Source organism: Myxine glutinosa, unplaced genomic scaffold (assembly GCF_964187855.1).
Source record: "Myxine glutinosa unplaced genomic scaffold, kmMyxGlut1.1 SCAFFOLD_1075, whole genome shotgun sequence".
Lineage (NCBI taxonomy): Eukaryota > Metazoa > Chordata > Myxini > Myxiniformes > Myxinidae > Myxine > Myxine glutinosa.
In genome coordinates this window covers 47143-68947 of record NW_027617170.1, presented here as the reverse complement: position 1 = coordinate 68947, position 21805 = coordinate 47143, and the positions used below count along the sequence as shown (strand labels likewise).

Here is a 21805-nt window from a genome sequence, read left to right as displayed (position 1 = left end):
CTGGATGAAAAGAAAGTACCAGAGTTGTATGAGGCAGCAACGGTGGCAGATGACTATGCCTTGACACACAAGATGGGGTTCCACAAACCTAACTTCCCGCCTAGAGTTAGCCAGGGGAGTTATGGTAAATCAGGTTCGGAGAACAAATATTCATGGAGGAGGCCAAGAGATGACTATGGGGACAAATCTGATACCGCGACTTTTAGGGATCAGAAGACTGCATTTCCAAGACATACATATCTTCCGGGGGGCCCGAGGCAGACCACTAGTTTTTCCTCCGGGCCTACTTGCGCTTTTGGCAAGAAACCTGGGCATTTGATGTCCCAATGTTACGCCCTGAAAAGGAAAAATCATGAGCGGAGTCAAACTAGTGCAATTCCGAATGCATTGGCCAATGCGAGAAATCGTCCTTGGAGGACAGTGCCTTGTGAAGGTTCCCGTGCCAAAGTTACGGCATCACAGAACGACCTTGTTCGAGAGGGTTACAAACCTTTTATTTCAGAGGGGTTTGTGTCACTGGATGGAGACTTAACGAACCAGAGACCTGTTAGGGTATTGAGGGACACAGGAGCACATCAATCTTTGATGCTTGAGGGCATTTTGCCATTGTCAGAGAAGACGGCAACTGGTGTTAGCCACCAACCCCCTGTAAAAGTATGTCAAAGCTCCACTTCATGTCATCCATTTGAAGTCTGATTTGGTGTCAGGACCGGTCACCGTAGGTTTACAAGCCACTCTTCCTGCAGAGGGAATCTCTTTTATTATCGGGAATGATTTGGTCGGTGGTCGAGTTTCTGGTAACCCAATGTTGGTTGAAAATCCCAGTATGGAAAATAACACCGCACAGTTAAAGCAGGAGATTCCGGGTATCTTTCCATCTTGTGCCGCGACTCGTGCTATGGGTAGGAAGCGCTCTGAAGAGAAGGAGAAGGTACTGACGTCAAGCTGTGCACAGGCACTTCTTGTCGAATACCCTGAAACTAAGTGTCAGCACACACAAGTCATGGATGGAGGCAATGTTGGCAAGCTCTTTGTAGGTGGACTGAACTTTGACACTCGTGAAGATGTTCTGGACTCTATCTTTGGCAAATATGGACCACTCTTGGAAGTGCTGCTGATGAAAGACAGGGAGACGCAAAAGTCGAGAGGGTTTGGCTTTGTCACGTTTGAAAACACAGAGGCCGCCAAAGATGCAGAAAAGGATTTGAATGGCAAGGATTTGGATGGTCGGACCATAACGGTAGAGATGGCAGGCCATGGGTGTCGAGGGGGCTACAGAAGAGGAACACGTGGAGGTAGTTTCAGGGGTGGTTGTGGCTCCCGGGGTGGGAGTAGTAGTTTTGGTGGCGGCCGCAGTCGTGATTACTACGGAGGCTCCCAGCAGCAGCAGCGCAGTTTTGGCAACTCTCGACGGGATGACTATTACGGTGGTAGCCGAGATGGGGACCGCTACTCACGTGACTACAGCAACCGACGCTACAACCGTGATTATGATTCTTATGATCAAGAGAAGAGTTGGAAGCACTGAGTGCTCAGGAGCAGCTGAGCCAAGATTCCTTCACGGATTAACCTGTGAACTCCACGTCGCTAAATGCGTCCATGCAGTGAATACTTCCAGGCCTCACCACCCAACCACCATGAAACCTGGCTCTCAGCTCGGCCCCCTTGAAAAAGTGCTATAGATTTGCTTTGCTTTGGATTTTTGATCACAACCCCTTAACCTTCATTCAAAAAAATGAAAAATAAAAATCAGAGGTTGATGAGATGGAGTTTGACTTTAGAGGAGTTAAACTTGGAAATTGAGCATGTAAAGGGCAGGGACAATGTCGTTGCTCATGCTTTATCCAGAGTGAACTAACTTTGGAAATTCCTGTAGGTTGTTTGGAAGTTTTGTTGCTTTATTTTGGGAAATATTCATTATTGTTGCTCACGTGAATTGATCATTTGGGTGTGAGTTTTACTTTTGTTTGTTAAAAGAGTTTTTGCATGCAAAGAAAGTTTTCACTATGTTCAAACTTTCTTTCTTGAGGGGGGGTGGGGGGGGGGGGGAAGTGTTACGGATTCGTCACTTCCATTGTTGTGGTTCTCATCCACTGTAAACATTTTTGGTTGCATGTACTGTTATTGTTATCGTTTAAGTGAAATAGAGATTACTGTTTTCAGAAGGTAAAAAAAGTTAATGTTTCAAAAGAAACCGGCACCGGACGAAGGCGAAGAGGAAGAAGAGGAAGGAGGAAAAGGAGGCGGAGCGAGTGAGTCGGACAAGAAAGCCGTGCTGCTTTGAGGTCTGGAGGAAACGCTGGCGAACAGGGTCACGAGTGAACTTTAGGTTTCCTGGGAAAGGGATTCCTGCGACAGAGTAGTTATCGCTGTGACAGATAAACCTGCGTGACAGGTTTTGCGGTTGATTCTGAAGAGAATGATTGGAGTGCCGTTACGTCGGGTTCGGGCCCTTTGGCCATCTTGCCTCGCGCCCGATTTCGCATCGCTCCAGGTTTTTCACCTCGCTTCAACCATTTTCACCACATGCAGACGTTAACCTGGTGTGTGTGTGTGTGTGTGTGCAACGAGGATTTTGAGTGGGAATCTGTGGTTCGCCGATTGGGAGCCGTTGAACGTCCATACCCGAAGGTGTGATTTCCCAGTCGCCTCTTGAGGGTATCTTTGCCCATCTTTGGCAGTGTGACTGTCAACCTAACGGGACTCTGGTCTTGATACGACATCGTTCTGATGATCACTGGAGCGTGGATCGACCTGGGCTTGATGCCGGGATAGAGACATTGGGAATGTTCTTTTCGCTCATTTGGAGTTGTTGTTAGTTAGTTACAAAGTGAGTTACTTTGTACGAAACTTATGGTACCATCATAGGAATGATATATTGGTTGTACAATTGATTACTATTGTTTTTGTGGTTATTCTTGTGTGACCTTAATACAATACTTGTTTGTTGGTAACAATTTGGTGTGGTTTCACCATCGATCTTTGACATACAGAATAACACATCTTTCTGCCGTGACTCCTCTCAGGGCTCGGAGGTACACCGTGACCGGGGTTGGGGAGGAGCACGTAACACAACTCACCCCCATCACATCACACCTCTCTTTCGCTATCAGCTTTCCAATCCTGAATACCGCTCTCTGACCCTCTTCCGAATCAAAGCATTCTCCGAACATTTTCCTACATGCCTCCTATGCCTTTGCTACCTCTTTCTTTGCAGCCTTCCTGGCTGCCTTATAACTTTCATGTTTTGCTTTTTCTGCTCCCGTACCCTTCGCCTTCTGCTACTCCTTCAAATTCTTCCTCTTCTCGTCAATCCTCTTTCCAACTTCATCATCCCACCACCATGTTTTCGAGTGCCTCGGTGACCCTTTTGTCCATCCACATACCTCACCAACGGCTCCCAACAGACTATCTTTCATTGACATCCAACCACGTTCAAGCTCAACCACATCATCCGTTACCCTACTCAGCCTCTCTTTTAATGCCTCCCTTACTGTCACCTCTTTCAGCCTCCACACCTTCATTCTCGATTGGTACTTCACCCGCCGAGCTCTCCTCGCACCTTTCACCCTTATGTCGCAGACAACCAAGTGGTGCTGTGAAACAGCCTCCTCCCCCGGGATCACCTTTGTGTCCCAGAGGTGACCCCTATCTCGCCTACACACCATCAGGTAGTCAACAGTTGTCGTCGACCCACCTGACATGTATGTAACAAGCTTATTATCCTCTTTCTGGAACTGAGTATTACAAATCAACAAATCAGCTCCATCAGCAAACTCCAAAATCCTTTCACCTTCTCCATTTCTCACACCATATCCGTAACCCCCATGAACTCCCTCAAAACCGTCCATACTCCTTCCCACATGTCCTTCCCACAAACACCAAGATTTAATGAACATCCAATTTTATCGTTATCCAATAGTCGTTGAACAACTCCGCCGCTCTATCTCACCCTCTCTCTCCAATCTCTTCACCCTCTTTTGCTCAAGGTCATCTGCCATCTGCCATCAGCTTGGAAATCAGCCAACATTACCGCTTTACACAAAAGGTGCAAAAAACAGATCCTTGCAACAACAGACAAATCAGCCTGCTCCCAATCATCAGCAAGGTCATGGAATCAATCGCTTCTGACATCAAACATTTCCTCCTCTCCAATGGCTTTATCTCGGATAATCAATTTGGATTCAGAGCAGGTCATTCTACTCTGACATGCTGCTTCTGCTGTCTCAACAATGGATGGAAGTCCTCAATGCCAAACAGGAAATCAGAGCCAGCTCCCTTGACATATCACGTGCCTTCAATACGGTCTGGCACCCAGCTCTGCTCACCAAACTCTCCTCATAACGTATCCATGGAAACCTCTACACATGGCTTGCAGACTTCCTTTCTGGTCGCAGTCAACGTGTGGTCCTGAATGGAATTCTCTCTTCTCCCCATTCCTGTTCAGGCTGGAGTTCCTCAAGGCAGTGTTCTGGGCCCTGTACTTTTTCTGGTCTTCATGAATGATCTGTCCGACTCTGGAAAATCCTCTCTGTCTCCTTGCTGATGACTCCATTCTCTGCCGTTCCATATCTCATCCCTCCGATTGGCAGTCTGCAGCCCCTTCACTCTCTGCAGACCTGGACAAAATCAGACTGGTCAAACAATTGGAACATGTCTTTCAATCCTGACAAATCTCACACTCACTTTGTCTCTCCGAAAAGACTGAGTTCTTAATTACTTGATTTAATTCCTCATTACTTAATTAATCGTTAATAATTAAATAACTCCTCAATTGACATCATCATTAAATAACTCCATCAGAGACTCCTCCTCACTCACCACATTCAAAACATCACTCAAGACCCACCTGTTCAACACTGCATTCAACATTTAACCCACAGCATCTAACCCCTGACTATCTCCTCTCCTTCTCCCTCCTTTGTGCTTTGAATATTTCCCTATTGATTCTTCTTTTTTTGCAATTGTTTTTATGTTTTGCTCTGCATTATGTTTTGCACTCTGTCAAAGCGTCTTTGGACTTCCTGAAAAGCGCTATATAAAAGAAATGCATTATTATTATTATTATTAATTAATTGATGAATCAAAAAAAAAAAATACCATTTTTGACAAAGGACTTGCTCACTATTGTGCCGAAATTTCAGCTTCCTAGCTCAAAGGATGGCTGAGATATAGCCCGGACAAACAAGAAAGCAAGAAAACAAACAAACAAACAACCAGAGTGAAAACTGAGTACTCCCTTTCGGCGTGCATCATTGCCGAGCCCGGCAATGACGATATGCAGCGCCTGGAGATGGCGTAGGAAAGGGGCGGTGTACGACAAGAAAGAAAACAAGATAAGTGCAGATACATTCAAAGTACACTGCCCCCATGCCAAATAATTAAATATCCTGCAGCTCATAGAGTGCATTGGGAGGGAGAGGTGTACAATAATTGATTGATTAATTGCAAAATTAAAATCAATAAAAGATTATCATAAAAATATTTTCTTAATCAATTGGTTAATAGCATAACTAAACCACTAGTGCTTCATCTGAATATATATATTTTAGAAATTTAATTAAAATAGTCATTAATAAAAAATCAGTATTTCGAGTCGAGTATTTCGTGCTACACGGCATAGTTGTTGAAGCTTCCGACCTTGAGGCTTGGTTCTCTCTGGGCATCCAAAGCGGTTATTTTTTCATTCGTGTGTTTGTCAAATTTCAACTCGTTATTTTATCGTCCATGCGTTATTGTTTGTTTATAGTTAGTTTTGGTTTGAATTTCCTGTAACTCGTAATTAATTAATCGTGTTCTGCTCCGCATGTGCGGCCTTGTACCCCCGTCGGTGTTTGTTTACTCAAGTCCCCTACATCGCGTTTTGCTTGGCTCTTAGTTTTTTCCCTTCTACCCCGAACATAATACTCTTTGTCTAACGTTTAAAATCCCGACCCCCCACCCCCCCCCCCCCCCAAAAAACAAACAAAAAAAACTTCTATTTTCCTTTCTCCACGTGTGCTTTGTCTCATCCTGTACTTTCTGTCCAGGTGTGCTGTTCGCCCCGCCCCCATTATCTCCTTGCCATCCACCTTCTGCCCTGTTCACGTGACTCGTGGTGGTCCCTCTCGGCTCTCCCCCCGTTGGTACTTTGTGCATAAAAGATTGTTCACGGTTCTGTTTAAATATTATTTAAATATGTTGAAACTTTCCCCTTCAGTGTTTTATTCAGTGGTATATTACAACACCCTGTTTTTCTTCCTATTTAAAAGGCTTTTTTCAAATTCCTCTCCATCTCATTCCACGTCAAAAAAAAGAAATTCAATCTCTAATACGTCTCCCTCACTACATGGTCTAAATTCACATTCATTCCACCCCTCCTCCATCGTTCTGAATCGGATTGCTAACTTGAAAATCACAACAAACCCAATTTGTTATCAATGTTCGTCTTTCATTAATCATCCACTTTCGAAACTCCCCTCTTGCCCCTCCCCTCCAAATCCCCCCCCCCCCCTTGCACCTACACTCCTAAACTCCCCCCTTGCCCCTCCACTCCTAAACTCCCCCCTTGCCCCTCCACTCCTAAACTCCCTCCTTGCCCTTCCCCTCATAAACTCCGCCCTTGCCCCTCCCCTCCAAATCCCCCCCTTGCCCCTACACTCCTAAACTCCCCCCTTGCCCCTCCACTCCTAAACTCCCCCCTTGCCCCTCCCCTCCTAGATTCCCCCCTCACTCCCCTTCAAAACTCCCCCCCCAATCCCTCCCATTCAAATCTCCCCCCATACCATTCCTCTCCAATTCTCCCTCCTCCCCCCTCCTTCTCAAAGCTGCCTCATCCCCACTTCGTCTCCCTTCTATCTCGTACCTCCACCCCCCCCCCCCCCCAACCTTCTACTTTCCTCTGCTCCCCCTCAAACAACCCCTCACTGTGCCTCATCCCTTCACCATCAAACCTTTCATCCTCCTCATCCTTCTCTTTCTTGGAACTCTTCTGTAATCTCTGACACACTATCAACTGCTGTCCCTACCTCCCCCTCTCATCCCTCATCTTACCCTACTCCTCCCCTCCCCTGTCCTGTACCCGATGCTCCTCCTCTCTCTTCATTAACGGTATGGACCTCAAACATCCGGGGCCTTCGCTCAAACCTGACTGATCTCTCCATACAGGTTGCTTCTGACAATCCAGACTTGATCTGCTTAACAGAGACTTTCCTTCTTCAAGATGTCTCTGATTCCTTAATATCTCTTTCTGGTTATTCCCTCCTCTGGTATGATAGACCTGAGCCTCGTCCTGGTGGTGGGGTGGCTATCTTTATCAAAAACTCTTCCTCACTCTCCTTGCACTGCCCTCTCTCCTCCTCACCCCCAGGAGTACCTCTGGCTACGGCTTCCTCTCCGCTCCCACCTTTTGTTCATATGTGTTCTGTTCCGTCCTCCAAACAGTGATGACTCCATTTACATTTCACTGTCTGACAACATGGACCAACGTCTATCCACTCATCCCAACTCTCTCTTTCTCATATGTGGTGATTTCAACTGTCATCATGCCAGCTGGTTGGGTGTGGGTTCCTCTCTCAACAGTCATGGCACCTCAGCAAAGGACTTCTGCGACTCACTGGGATTGACACAATCTGTCAATTTCCCGACCCGGATCTCAGCCAATGGAGTATCTTCTCCTCTGGACTTGGTTCTGACAAACTTCCCTGCTAATGTCTGCTGCTCTTCTTCTGCTCCAATCGGTTCTTCTGATCATGTGCTTGTCAAAGTGGCCATCTCTCTGGCCATTCTCAGAGAGCCTCCTCAGCGTCGACGAGTCTGGCATTTCACTCAGGCCGACAGGGATGGTCGTCAAGCAGCCATCAATCGTCTGGATTGGTCTCCCATCTCCACTGCCTCTGACATCAATTCTTCCTGGGAATTCTTCCAAAGCAAACTGCTCTCTCTCATGCACAGATTTATCCCATCTCGTCTTCAGTTGTCTTACCCTTCCTCCCGTCCATGGTACACTGAATCTTGAGGTGAGGCAGTTGCCCTGAAACAACTTGCCTTTGCCTCTTGGAAGGCTAATCCAACTGAAGGCAATCTCAGTTCCTTCCACCAAGCTCGGAACAAGTGCGTGTCTACCGTCAGGAGTGCCAGAAAGCACTATCTCTCCACACTCAAGAATGAACTCTCAAACCTGCCTCCTTCCTCCAAATCCTGGTGGCGTCTGGTCAAATCCGTTTCTGGTGTTTGTTCCCCTCCATCCCCTCCCTTACCTCAAATGGCCACACAGTTGACATCGCACGTGACAAAGCCGAATGCCTCAACTCTGTGTTTGCCTCAAAATCTTTAGTCCCAAACCCATCTCTCTCTGTTCCCACCTTTCCCAGTCGAACCCAACTGCTCCTGGACTCTGTGTCCTTCTCTCCTGACAAGGTGGAGGAGTTTTTGTCTAACCTCGACTCTGATTCTGCAACCGGACCAGACGGCATCAGCCCACTGGTCCTAAAATCCTGCTCTGCCGCTCTATCTCACCCTCTCTCTGTTCTTTTCACCCTCTCTTTTGCTCAAGGTCATCTGCCAGCATCCTGGAAATCAGCAAACATTACCGCTTCACACAAAAAGGTGCAAAAACAGATCCTTGCAACTACAGACCAATCAGCCTGCTCCCAATTATCAGCAAAAGTCATGGAATCCATCATTGCTTCGGATATGAAATCTTTCCACTTCTCCAATGGCTTGATCTGATCATCAATTTGGTTTCAGACCAGGTCACTCGACTCTGGACATGCTCCTTCTGCTGTCTCAACAATGGATGTAGGTCCTCAATGCCAAACAGGAAATCAGAGCTGTCTCCCTTGACATATCACGTGCCTTCGATACGGTCTGGCACCCAGCCCTGCTCACCAAACTCTCCTCCTATGGTATACATGGAAATCTCCATGCATGGCTTGCGGACTTCCTCTCTGGTCGTAGTCAACGTGTGGCCCTGAATGGATTTCTCTCATCTCCCCTTCCTGTTCAGGCTCGAGTTCCCCAAGGCAGTGTTCTGGGCCCTGTGCTTTTTCTGGTCTTTATCAATGATCTCTCCGACTCTCTGGAAAATCCTCTCTATCTCTTTGCTGATGATTCCACTCTCTGCCGCTCCATTCCTCTTCCCTCAGATCGGCAGTCTGCAGCCTCCTCACTCTCTGAAGACCTGGACAAAATCACAGACTGGTCAAACAAGTGGAACATGTCTTTCAATCCTGACAAATCTCACACTCTTACTATGTCTCTCCGAAAGGATCGACTGGACAACCCTCCCATCTACTTTCCCAACAATCCTCTCCAAGAAGTTCTGTCGCTCAAGCTTTTGGGTCTCACTATCTGCCATGATCTTTCTTGGGAAAACCACATTTCCAAGCTGGCCTCCAAAGCCAGTCGCCGACTGGGCATCCTCCGTCATGCGAAGTCCTTCCTAGGCACACCTGAGCTCCTCACCACATACAAGGCTTTCATCCGCAGCTCAATGGAATACTGTTCTCCCCTATGGGCCGGTGCTCCTGCCTCACACCTAGCTCGGCTTCACGCTGTTGAAACCAAAGCTTTCAGAATCATTGGAATCTCCCGCGATGAAGCTATCTCTGAGGGCCTTTCACTCACTCACCGCAGGCAGGTGGGTGGTCTTTCTGTCTTCTAACGACTCCTCTCCAGCCTTGCTCCCCCAGCTCTCTCTGTGCTCTGTCCCCAAAATATTCCTACAGGTCGCACAAGATCTGCCAGCAACCCTCTGATGGTTAAACTGCCGAAATCTCGGCTCTCTGCTCACCTCCACTCTTTCATTCCTCTTTTCTCCCGCCTCTGGAACAAACTCCCACACTCCCTTCAATCCTACTCCTCCCTCCAGGTCTTTAAAACAGCTGTTCACCACCATCTCTTATCTTCCCCCATCCAAAACCCTGATCTTTTCTAACCCCGCTAATTCACCCCAGATCCACCTTGTTTGAAATTCCAACTTCTTTCCTGGAAGTCCTGGCAGTGTCCATATATTTTATACCTCTCCCACCCTCCCTTCCCATGCCTCCCCCCCCCCCCCCCCAAAGCCCTCTCCCTCCCACAGATCTCTCGATGTCTCCATGTCTCTCGGTCCCTGCTCTCAAATGTTGTGTTTGTGTCGTTCCCCCTCTCTCCCCATCTTGTCTACCGCTCCCGATGTTATATGTTTTATGTGTCGGTTTGTCTTTCTGTGTGATTAATGTTCGCTCTTTCACGAGCCTCGATCTTGTATACAAAAAAACAAAACAAAACAAAAAACACAAATAATTAATTGATTAATCAATAAATAATTAATCGATTAAATGATTGAACTGGAACGCCAATCAGTAGAGCGCATACTCCCACCGTGGGTCAAGTTGGAATAATGTTTTGTTTAACATCCCCTCTCCCCAAAACAATAAATGAAAAAGAAAGTAGGCCCTAACTGTCAGATAATTTATTTTGATATATCTCGGAATTAGAGGAGAAAAACATCATTTAAGATTAAGAATAAAAGCTTTAATGCAGTAAAACAGAAAAAAAAATTCACAAAACAATTCCCAAAAATATTCCTGGACCCAGAATAATATCCTGAGCTTCACCAAAAACGAATCACTTCAGCAAAACGAATTATCCCAAGGGCAATCATCCCACCAACTTTCATCCAAATCCATTCAGAACTTTTCCAGATATCTTGTTCACAAACACATGAACATAGGAACACACACACGGTCGGACATGATCAAATGCATTACTCCCTGGCAGGAGTAACAATAAATCAAAAATATCCTTGATAGCCACATTACCTGGTCACTGTCATGTCCAAATATTAGCTTCCTAGCTCAAAAGGTGCCTGAGATATTGCCCAGATGAGAAAGAAAATAAATAAATGATTAATAATGAAAAAATAAACAAGTACAGATACATTCAAAGTACACCACCCCCATGCCAAATAATTAAATATCCTATAGTGCGGCATTGCCAGGGCGCCTCTGGCGCCCGGCAATACTGCAGTGCAGCTCATAGAGATTGCATTGGGAGGGAGAGGTGCACAATAATTGATCGATTAATTGCATAATTAAAATCAATAAAAGTTTATCATAAAATATTTTCTTAATCAATTGGCTAATAGCATAATTAAACCACGAGTGCTTCATCCGAAGATGTATCTTTTAGAAATTTAATCAAATAAGACATTAATAAAAAATTAAATAATTAATTAATCAATAAATAATTAATCGATTAAATGATTAATCAATAAATCAAAAATATCCTTTATAGTCACATTACCTGGTCACTGTCATGTCCAAATATTAGCTTCCTAGCTCAAAAGGTGCCTGAGATATTGCCCAGATGAGAAAGAAAATAAATAATTAATTAATAATGAAAATAAATAAATAATAATCATAAAAAGAAGGAATAATTAATCAATTCACTAATATAACACATAAACCACCACCATTTCATCAGAATCTGCAACTTAGGAAAAAAACTTTTTAGTCATTAATCAAATAATTAAATAATTAATCGATTAATTGATTAATCCATCAAAAAAAAATAGCCTTTGCAGCCAAATCACTTTGCCATTGGCATGTCCAAATATCAGCTTCCTAACTCAAAAGGTGCCTGAGATAATGACCAGATGAGAAAGGAAATGTGTAAGTACTTAATTAATCACAAATAATTAAATAACTCATCAACTAATTGATTGTTTTTTTTTTTTTTTTTTTTTTTTTTTTTTTTGTTTTGTTTTGTTTTGTTTTGTTGTATACAAGATCGAGGCTCGTGAAAGAGCGAACATTAATTACACAGAGAGACAAACCGACACATAAAACATATAACATAGGGAGCGGTAGACAAGATGGGGAGAGAGGGGGAAGGACACAAACACAACATTTGAGAGCAGGGACCGAGAGACATGGAGACATCGAGAGATCTGAGAGAGGGCGAGGGCTTTGGGGGGGGGGGGGGGGAGGGGGCAGTGGGAGAGGTATAAAACATATGGACACTGCCAGGACTTCCAGGAAAGAAGTTGGAATTTCAAACAAGGTGGATCTGGGGTGAATTAGCGGGGGTAGAAAAGATCAAGGTTTTGGATGGGGGAAGATAAGAGATGGTGGTGAACAGCTGTTTTAAAGACCTGGAGGGAGGAGTGGGATTGAAGGGAGTGAGGGAGTTTGTTCCAGAGGCGGGAGAAAAGAGGAATGAAAGAGTGAAGGTGAGCGGAGAGCCGAGATTTCGGCAGTTTAACCATCAGAGGGTTGCTGGCAGATCTTGTGCGACCTGTAGGAATATTTGGGGGACAGAGCACAGAGAGAGCTGGGGGTGCAAGGCCGGAGAGGAGTCGGTAGAAGACAGAAAGACCACCTACCTGCCTGTGGTGAGTGAGTGAAAGGCCCTCAGAGATAGCTTCATCGCGGGAGATTCCAATAATTCTGAAAGCTTTGGTTTCAACAGCGTGAAGCCGAGCTAGGTGTGAGGCAGGAGCACCGGCCCATAGGGGAGAACAGTATTCCATTGAGCTGCGGATGAAAGCCTTGTATGTGGTGAGGAGCTCAGGTGTGCCGAGGAAGGACTTCGCACGACGGAGGATGCCCAGTCGGCGTCTGGCTTTGGAGGCCAGCTTGGAAATGTGGTTTTCCCAAGAAAGATCATGGCAGATAGTGAGACCCAAAATCTTGAGCGACAGAACTTCTTGGAGAGGATTGTTGAGAAAGTAGATGGGAGGGTTGTCCAGTCGATCTTTTCGGAGAGACATAGTAAGAGTGTGAGATTTGTCAGGATTGAAAGACATGTTCCACTTGTTTGACCAGTCTGTGATTTTGTCCAGGTCTTCAGAGAGTGAGGAGGCAGCAGACTGCCGATCTGAGGGAAGAGGAATGGAGCGGCAGAGAGTGGAGTCATCAGCAAAGAGATAGAGAGGATTTTCGAGAGAGTCAGAGAGATCATTGATGAAGACCAGAAAAAGCACGGGGCCCAGAACACTGCCTTGGGGAACTCCAGCCTGAACAGGAAGAGGAGATGAGAGAAACCCATTCAGGGCCACACATTGACGACGACTAGAGAGGAAGTCCGCCAGCCATGCGTGGAGATTTCCATGGATACCAAAGGAGGAGAGTTTGGTGAGCAGAGCGGGGTGCCAGACCGTGTCGAAGGCACGTGATATGTCGAGGGAGACAGCTCTAACTTCCTGTTTGGCATTGAGGACCTCCATCCATTGTTGAGACAGCAGAAGCAGCATGTCCAGAGTAGAGTGACCTGGTCTGAAACCAAATTGATGATCAGAGATCAAGCCATTGGAGAAGAGGAAAGATTTCATATCAGAAGCAATGATGGATTCCATGACTTTGCTGATAATTGGGAGAAGGCTGATCGGTCTGTAGTTGCTAGGATCTGTTTTTGCACCTTTTTTGTGCAAAGCGGTGATGTTGGCTGATTTCCAAGCAGATGGCAGTTGACCTTGAGCAAAAGAGAGGGTGAACAGAACAGAGAGAGGGTGAGATAGAGCAGCAGAGCAGGATTTTAGGACCTGTGGGCTGATGCCGTCGGGTCCAGTTGCAGAATCAGAGTCGAGGGTTGACAGAAACTTTTCCACCTTGTCAGGAGGAAAGGACACGGAGTCCAGGAGCAGCAGGGTACGACTGGGTATGGTGGGTACAGAGAGGGATGGGTTTGGGACACAAGATTTAGAGGCAAACACAGAGTTGAGGCATTCAGCTTTTTCACGTGCGGAGTCAGCTGTGTAGCCGTTTGAGGTAAGGGAGGGGATGGAGGGGGAACAAACACCAGAAACGGATTTGACCAGACGCCACCAGGATTTGGAAGAGGGAGACAGATAAGAGAGTTCGGAGATTAATCAAAAAGAGATCAAGAGATTAATCAAAAAACAAAAAATAACGTTTTTGACAAAGTACTTGCTCACTATTGTGCCAAAATTTCAGCTTCCGAGCTCAAAGGATGGCTGAGATATAGCCCGGAAAAACAAGAAAACAAACAAGAAAACAAACAAACAAACAAACAAGTAAAGATACATTCAAAGTACACCGCCCCCGTGCCAAATAATTAAATATCTTACAGCGCGGCATTGTCCTGGCGCCTCCGGCGCCCGGCAATACCGCAGTGCAGCTCATAGAAAGTGCATTGGGAGGGAGAGGTGTGCAATAATTGATTGATTAATTGCATAATTAAAATCAATAAAAGATTATCACAAAATATTTCCTTAATCAATTGGCTAATAGCATAACTAAACCACAAGTGCTTCATCCGAAGATGTATCTTTTAGAAATTTAATTAAAGAAGTCATTAATAAAAATTTAATAATTAATTGATTAATCAATAAATAATTAATCAATGAAATGATTAATCAAAAAATCAAAAATATCCTTTATGGCGACATCACCTGGTCACTGTCATGTCCAAATATTAGCTTCCTAGCTCAAAAGGTGCCTGAGATATTGCCCAGATGAGAAAGAAAATAAATAAATGATTAATAATGAAAATAAATAAATAATAATCATTTTAAAAAACAGTTATTCAATTGGCTAATACAGTACATAAACCACCACCATTTCATCCGAATCTGTAACGAAGGGAAGGAAAAAAAAAAAATTGTCATTAATCAAATAATTAAATAATTAATCGATTAATTAATTAATTGATTAATCAATCAATCAAAAATAGCCTTTGCAGCCAAATCACTTGGTCATTGGCATGTCCAAATATCAGCTTCCTCGCTCAAAAGGTGTCAGAGATAATGCCAAGAAGAGAAAGGAAATATATAAGTACTTAATTAATCGCTAATAATTAAATAACTCATCAATTAATTGATATAATGATTAATCAATATATCAAAAATATCCTTGAGAGCCGCATAATTTGGTCACTGCAAGATCCTTTGAGCATTGCTTCACTGAACACTTCTGCGCAGTTTTTCTTTTTCTTCTGCTGAACATTCCTTCATGTTTGAAGGAAACCCCTTTTGCTTGGGAGATGCAAAATCTTCAGCTTCATACAATTTTGAGTTATTCACCAAAGTCTTCAATAATAAACAAGCAAAACACCTCAATCGACCAAAATCATGAGATTGCCTTTTGGAGAACACCAAAAACCAATGTGACAATGAAAAAGACAGAGTGGATACAAGACAAATGGAAGTCTTATGGTAACAGTAGGGTCCAAAATATTGCCTTGTTTGTACCCTTTTTGTATCAACAGCAGAGGACTCACCTGAACGGGAATTTCCTTTCCATTCTTGCCCTTGCAGTAAAATGTAGCTCTGAAACGTATGACACAACCAAAACAGCATAATTAGTTAGAAAGTGTCAGTTTCCTCTCCATATCTGACAAAATAAAACCACAGTATATCATCTCAACTCCGATCAAACAAAGATAAATAGATATATGGTTAAACTAGAATGCCACTCAGTAGAGCGCATACTCCCGCCGAGGGTCAAGTTGGAATAATACGTTTTGTTTAACGTCCCCTCTCCCCAAAACAATAAATGAAAAAGAAAGTAGGTCCTGACTGTCAGAGAATTTATTTTGATATATCTCGAAATTAGAGGAGAAAAACATCATTTATGAATAAGAATAAAAGCTTTAATGCAGTAAAACAGAAAAAAAAAATCCCCAAAAAAATTCCCAAAATAAATTGCTGGATCCGGAATAATATCCTGAGCTTCACCAAAAACTAATCAATTCTTCCTTATCCCAAGGGCAATGATCCCACCAACTTTCATCCAAATCCGTTCAGAACTTTTCCAGATATCTTGTTCACAAACACACAAACACACACACGGACGGACACGATCGAATGCATTACTCCCTGGCAGGAGTAATGAATGAATTGCTAAAAAACAGAACAAAAAACGATTGACAGATAATGTTAGTTTGATAAGTAGAGATAAAGACAGGAAATTAAATAAATGGTGTCAATATGTTATTGATATTCCCATTGCTCTCTGCAGGGTGAGAGGGCACATGACCATTTCTGAACATTTCAACAGCTAAAAGGTTATCCTTGAACAGGTTGAAAAGTACTATAATGAAATAAAATAACGCAGAAAATAGGAGAAAATAGAACATTTCTGCATAAAACAAGCATTCTGAGTATTGCACTGCAATACATGTCCCCTACCGGCAGTCTGTCGTCCGGAAAACTATTTGAATTATATAATTACCAACTCACGGTCTGAGGTAACTCGGCTAAAAATTATTCAATTTGCACCAAATAAAGTTTATGAATGGTTGCACAGACCCCTACTTCTCACTAAAAGTGGAAACAGAATGTAAATTGGAGTTAAAACAAGCATTCTGAGTATTGCGCTGCAATACATGTCCCCTACCGGCATTGGGTAAGCACTATCATAGAAGACAGTATTATGACTTACCGCACTCCAAATTATAGTCTGGAAAACTGTTGGGGAAATTCCCAAAGTTCAAAGTGCCATAACTTTGTCAAAAATAAGTAATAGTAATAGTCGTAGTCGCAATAGTATCAGTAGTAGTGGCGACGTCATCCCTCCCATGGAAAACTTTACCGTTTTACACCGTTGAGAAATCTTGAAAGGCCGTCGAGCAATCTTGAAAAGAGATTTCTTTTCCTGTTGGTGTGACGAAGACTTATTTCGGGGTGATCAAGAGCGTTCACTCTTTGCCATCTCGATAAAAGAAAGGTTTTCAGCATCCTAGTGAGAAAGGGAAGGGAAGTAAGAAAGAGATGTTACCCTGGACAGCCAAGGCAAAATTTAATAGAAAATTACTTTTTATTGAGACAAAGCACTTCAACTGGTTATTGAGACAACCTCTTTAATATGAAGGTAAAGTTGATATGAATTTGCATTTTTTTTTTCCTTTCGCACTTCAGTTACCTTTATCACCAATATAAGATGTTAACTCGCAACAGAGGTTATCAATAAACATGGAACACTTCTCAGACCTCGCACACTGGATCCTGCAGGGAAGTGGTTGAGGTGAATTGGCTTGCTTTCTCAACACAGATGACTAACACTCTAAGGCTGGCACTCTAAGGCTGGCACTCTGTATGGCTGGCACTCTGTACGGTTGGCACTCTGTACGGCTGGCACTCTGTACGGCTGGCACTCTGTACGGCTGGCACTCTGTACGGCTGGCACTCTGCACGGCTGGCACTCTGCACGGCTGGCACTCTGCACGGCTGGCACTCTGCACGGCTGGCACTCTGCACGGCTGGCACTCTCCACGGCTGGCACTCTGCACGGCTGGCACTCTGCACGGCTGGCACTCTGCACGGCTGGCACTCTGCACGGCTGGCACTCTGCACGGCTGGCACGTCTTTGGAGATTTTCCATTCTATCGCGAGTTTGCTGGGTGACTTCTGTGTGCAATGAGACTTTGACCACGTGACTTCTGTGTCGCTTCGACCGTATACGCCTCAATTGATCTGGATCGGACATTGTTCCAATGATCGCTGGAGTGAATCAACTTCGCCTTGGAGGGTTATTGAGACATTGAGGAGTGCTCGGTTCCATTCCCTGGGAGTGCCGTGAGTTTGGGTTAAGTTACGAGATAAGGTGGTACCATCTTAAGATATTGATTGTATGGTGGATTGCTATTATTGGTTGGTTGTCTGTTGACTTGGTTGTCTGTGACATAAGGGTGAAAGGTGCGAGGAGAGCTCGGCGGGTGAAGTACCAACCGAGAATGAAGTTGTGGAGGTTGAAAGAGGTGACAGTGAGGGAGGCATTAAAAGAGAGGCTGAGTATGGTCGAGGATGATGTGGTTGAGCTTGAAAGTGGTTGGATGTCAATGAAAGATAGTCTGTTGGGAGCGGTTGGTGAGGTATGTGGATGGACAAAAGGACCACCGAGGCACTCGGAAACATGGTGGTGGGATGATGAAGTTGGAAAGAAGATTGCCGAGAAGAGGAAGAAGTTCAAGGAGTGGCAGAAGGCGAAGGGTACGGGGGCAGAAAAGGCAGAGCATGAAAGTTATAAGGCAGCCAAGAAGGCTGCAAAGAAAGAGGTAGCAAAGGCACAGGAGGCATGTAGGAAAATGTTCGGAGAATGCTTGGATTCGGAAGAGGGTCAGAGAGCAGTATTCAGGATTGCAAAGCAGATAGCGAAAGAGAGGTGCGATGTGATGGGGGTGAGTTGCTTGAAGGATGAAGTGGGACAAATCGTTGTGGACCCAGATGGAATTAAAGGAAGATGGAAGAGACATATGGAAATACTGTTGAATGCAGAGAATGAATGGGATGGCAACATAGAGAGTAACCCAGTTTTAGGACCGGCAGAGAAGATAACCGAGACGGAAGTTGAGGAAGCGATAAAAGCAATAAATATAAAAAATAACCACCTTTAGAGGCCATTTTTTCCCCGCAAAGCGGGGGTTGGCCTTTTTCGGGGACCGTGGTTGTTGTTGTTTTTCGGTCCCCTTTTTGAAGCAATGTTTTACGGCCGGATGCCCTTCCTGCCGCCAACCCTTTTTGTCGCCTTTTACGACATGCAGGGAATTACCAGTGAACTGGTACTCAATTAGCCGACCTCGGAAAGATGACAGGCTGAGTCAACCCCCCTGGTGTTAATTCAGAGATCGACCGGGATTCGGAACCCAGGATCCTAAGATCCCAAGCCGACACCCTAGCCGCTAGCCCAACACCAGGGTTCCGATAAAAGCAATGAAGAGTAGAAAAGCGGGAGGGCCTACGGGAATTGTAGGAGATATGTTGAAGGCAGCGGGAAATTGGGGTGTGAAGAGAATGACAGAGATCTGCAATCTGGTGGTGAAAGAAGGCCGCATTCCAGTGGCTTGGGCACTAAGTACCCTCGTCCCTCTATACAAGGGGAAAGGTGACCCTCTGAACTGTGGCTCGTATCGAGCGATAAAGTTATTGGAGCATGGAATGAAGGTATTGGAAAGGGTGTTGGAGAGGAGGATAAGGAAGAAAGTGAAGGTTGACGAAATGCAGTTTGGATTTATGCAGGGAAGAGGAACGACAGACGCGCTTTTTATTGTGAGGCAGTTGCAGGAGAAGTACATGGAGAAGAGGAAGAAGTTGTTTCTTGGGTTTGTTGATCTGGAGAAAGCATTCGAAAGGGTTCCACGTGAAGTAGTGACATGGGCATTGAGGAAGTTAGGAGTGGAGGAATGGTTGATCAGAGTAGTGATGGCAATGTTCAAAGAGCGCGCACAGCTGTAAGGACGAAGGACGGGAACAGTGGTGAGTTTGAGGTGAAGGTGGGAGTGCATCATGGGTCGGTACTAAGTCCACCACTATTTGTAACTGTGATGGAGGTGCTGGCTCGGAACGTAAAGGAGGGTTTGCCGTTGGAGTTGTTGTATGGAGATGATCTGGTGTTGATTGCAGAAAGTATGGATGGACTGAAGGAGAAGATGAACAAGTGGAAGGAATGTACGGAGACAAAAGGTCTGAAGGTGAATATCGGAAAAACGAAGGTGATGGCAAGTGGTAAAACATGTGGTGAGGTGGAAAGAACTGGGAAGTGGCCGTGTGCTGTGTGCAGGAAGGGTGTCGGAGTGAACTCCATTCAATGTACAATGTGCGCTGAGTGGGTTCATCAAAAATGTAGTGGTCTGAGAGGGTCATTAACCAGTGCGGCAGCTACATTCAAGTGTAAGGTGTGCACAGAGGGAGCTGCAGATGGAGGAAATGTTGAGTTGGATCTTGGAGACGGCGTGAAGCTGGAAGGTGTGAAACATTTTGTTACCTAGGAGACATGCTGAATGGAGAAGATGGATCAGACTCGGCAACGGTTGCTCGAGTGAGATGTGCATGGAAAAAGTTTCGGGAACTGAGTGGCGTGCTGACGAGGAGGGGAGTGTCGTTGAAGCTGAAGGGAAAGGTGTTTGCTGCATGTGTGAGAAGTGTTATGATTTGTGGGAGCGAGACATGGGTAATGAACGTAGAGCAGCAACGAAGGCTGGAAAGAGTGGAAATGCGAATGGTTCGGTGGATGTGTGGAGTATCGTTGAGAGAGAGGAAGACAAATGATGAATTGCGAAAGATGATGGGAATAGAGCCTGTGATGGATGCTGTGAAGAGAAACAGGTTGAGATGGTTGGGTCATGTGTTGAGGAGAGTGATGGAAATGAATGTAGATGGAAGTAGAGGACGGGGAAGACCGAGAAAGACTTGGCTGAAGATGGTCGAAGAAGAAATGCAGGCAAGGGGGTTAAACAAGGGGAGATGCAGAAAATATGGCAAAATGGAGAAGATTGTCACGGGGACCGCAAGGCTAACCCCCGCTCTTGCAGGGAAAATGGCCTTAAAATGCCTGTTGTTGTTGTTGGTGGATTGCTATTATTATTTGTGTCGTGATTCTTGTGTGCTCTTTAATATAATCTTTGGTTGTGGATAACTCATGGTGTGGTTTCCATATTGATTTCGACACGGAATAACATTTATTTTCTGCCGTGACTCCTCCCGGGGTTCGGGGGGTAAATGGAGCCCAGGAGGTCGGGGAGGAGCACGTAACAGAAATTGGGGGCTCGTCCAATTGACTCGTGGGCTCGAAATTGGGTCTGCGTCCGGGATCAAAAATTCCCCGAATTTAGTCCGAGAAAGAATTCGCTAACATTCCCAGAATTCCCAAATTTGGAACTTTTTCCAACATTCCCAATTTTTTGCAAAAACAAATTTTTTTTTTTTTTTACATTTCTTCTGTAAAGGTTAACAGGTGTTAACAATAGTCACCATGGAGTTTGACGCAGAGAGATTTGCAGTGACCCGTAGTGAAGCACAGTTCAGAGCGTTAGTAAAATCGGACCTCTTGAAATTGGCCAAACATTTTAGCTTGGAGGTCCAAACTAATCCCAGTGTGTACCCTGGATAAGAATAGGTACGCCGTATCCCTGCATGTCGTAAGAGGCGACTAAGAGGGTTGGCGTCAGTAAGGGCATCCGGCCATAAAAACATTGCCTCAAAAATAGAACCATGACAATTACAACTACATGTGGGCAGGGTACAGCCCGAAGTGGAGATCGGTTTCTGAGGTTTGGGACATGGAATGTAGGGACAATGACAGGGAGATCAGGAGAAGTGGTGGAAGTATTGGTCAGAAGAAGAGTGGACATATGTTGTGTGCAAGAGACGAGATGGAAGGGAAGTGGTGTGAGAATGGTGAAGGGTAGGCAGGGAAAGAAATACAAGTTTGTGTGGCAAGGGTGCCTGGAGGGCGTGAATGGTGTTGGTGTCCTGTTTTCTGAGGAGTTTGTAGACAGTGTGGTGAGTGCGACTAGAGTGAGTGATAGGTTGATGATGGTGAAAATGATGATTGGAAAGCTCTTGGTGAACGTCATCTCGGGACATGCTCCGCAGGTTGGTCGAAGCGATGAAGAGAAGGACAAGTTCTGGTGTGCGATAGAGAAGCTGATGGAAAACGTGAAAGATGAGGAAGTTGTTGTGGTAGGAGGAGACCTAAATGGACATGTGGGAAGGAGTATGGATGGTTTTGACAGAGTTCATGGGGGTTACGGATATGGTGTGAGAAATGGAGAAGGTGAAAGGATTTTGGAGTTTGCTGATGGAGCTGATTTGTTGATTTGTAATACTCAGTTCCAGAAAGAGGATAATAAGCTTGTTACATACACGTCAGGTGGGTCGACGACAACCGTTGACTACCTGATGGTGCGTAGGCGAGATAGGAGGCACCTCCGGGACACAAAGGTGATTCCGGGGGAGGAGGCTGTTTCACAGCACCACTTGGTTGTCTGCGACGTAAGGGTGAAAGGTGCGAAGAGAGCTCGCCGGGTGAAGTGCCGGCCGGGGGTGGGGGTGTGGGGGTTGAGGGGGGTGGCAGTGGGGGAGGCATTGGGGGGGAGGCTGGGT

The 21805-nt window shown here is 45.1% G+C and overlaps 1 protein-coding gene across 1 annotated transcript in view; it reads right to left on the bottom strand.

Moving 5' to 3' along the window:
- The window catches only part of LOC137436125 (protein mono-ADP-ribosyltransferase PARP8-like), a gene marked incomplete at its 5' end in the record, with an annotated part of 97253 nt that overhangs the window by 59182 nt on the left and 16266 nt on the right, over positions 1-21805 (bottom strand). Inside the window, 2 exons of the mRNA XM_078769077.1 lie at positions 15205-15253; positions 16518-16664. Of these exons, the coding sequence (XP_078625203.1) occupies positions 15205-15253; positions 16518-16664 (196 nt within the window). The remainder of the gene's footprint in view (positions 1-15204; positions 15254-16517; positions 16665-21805) is intronic.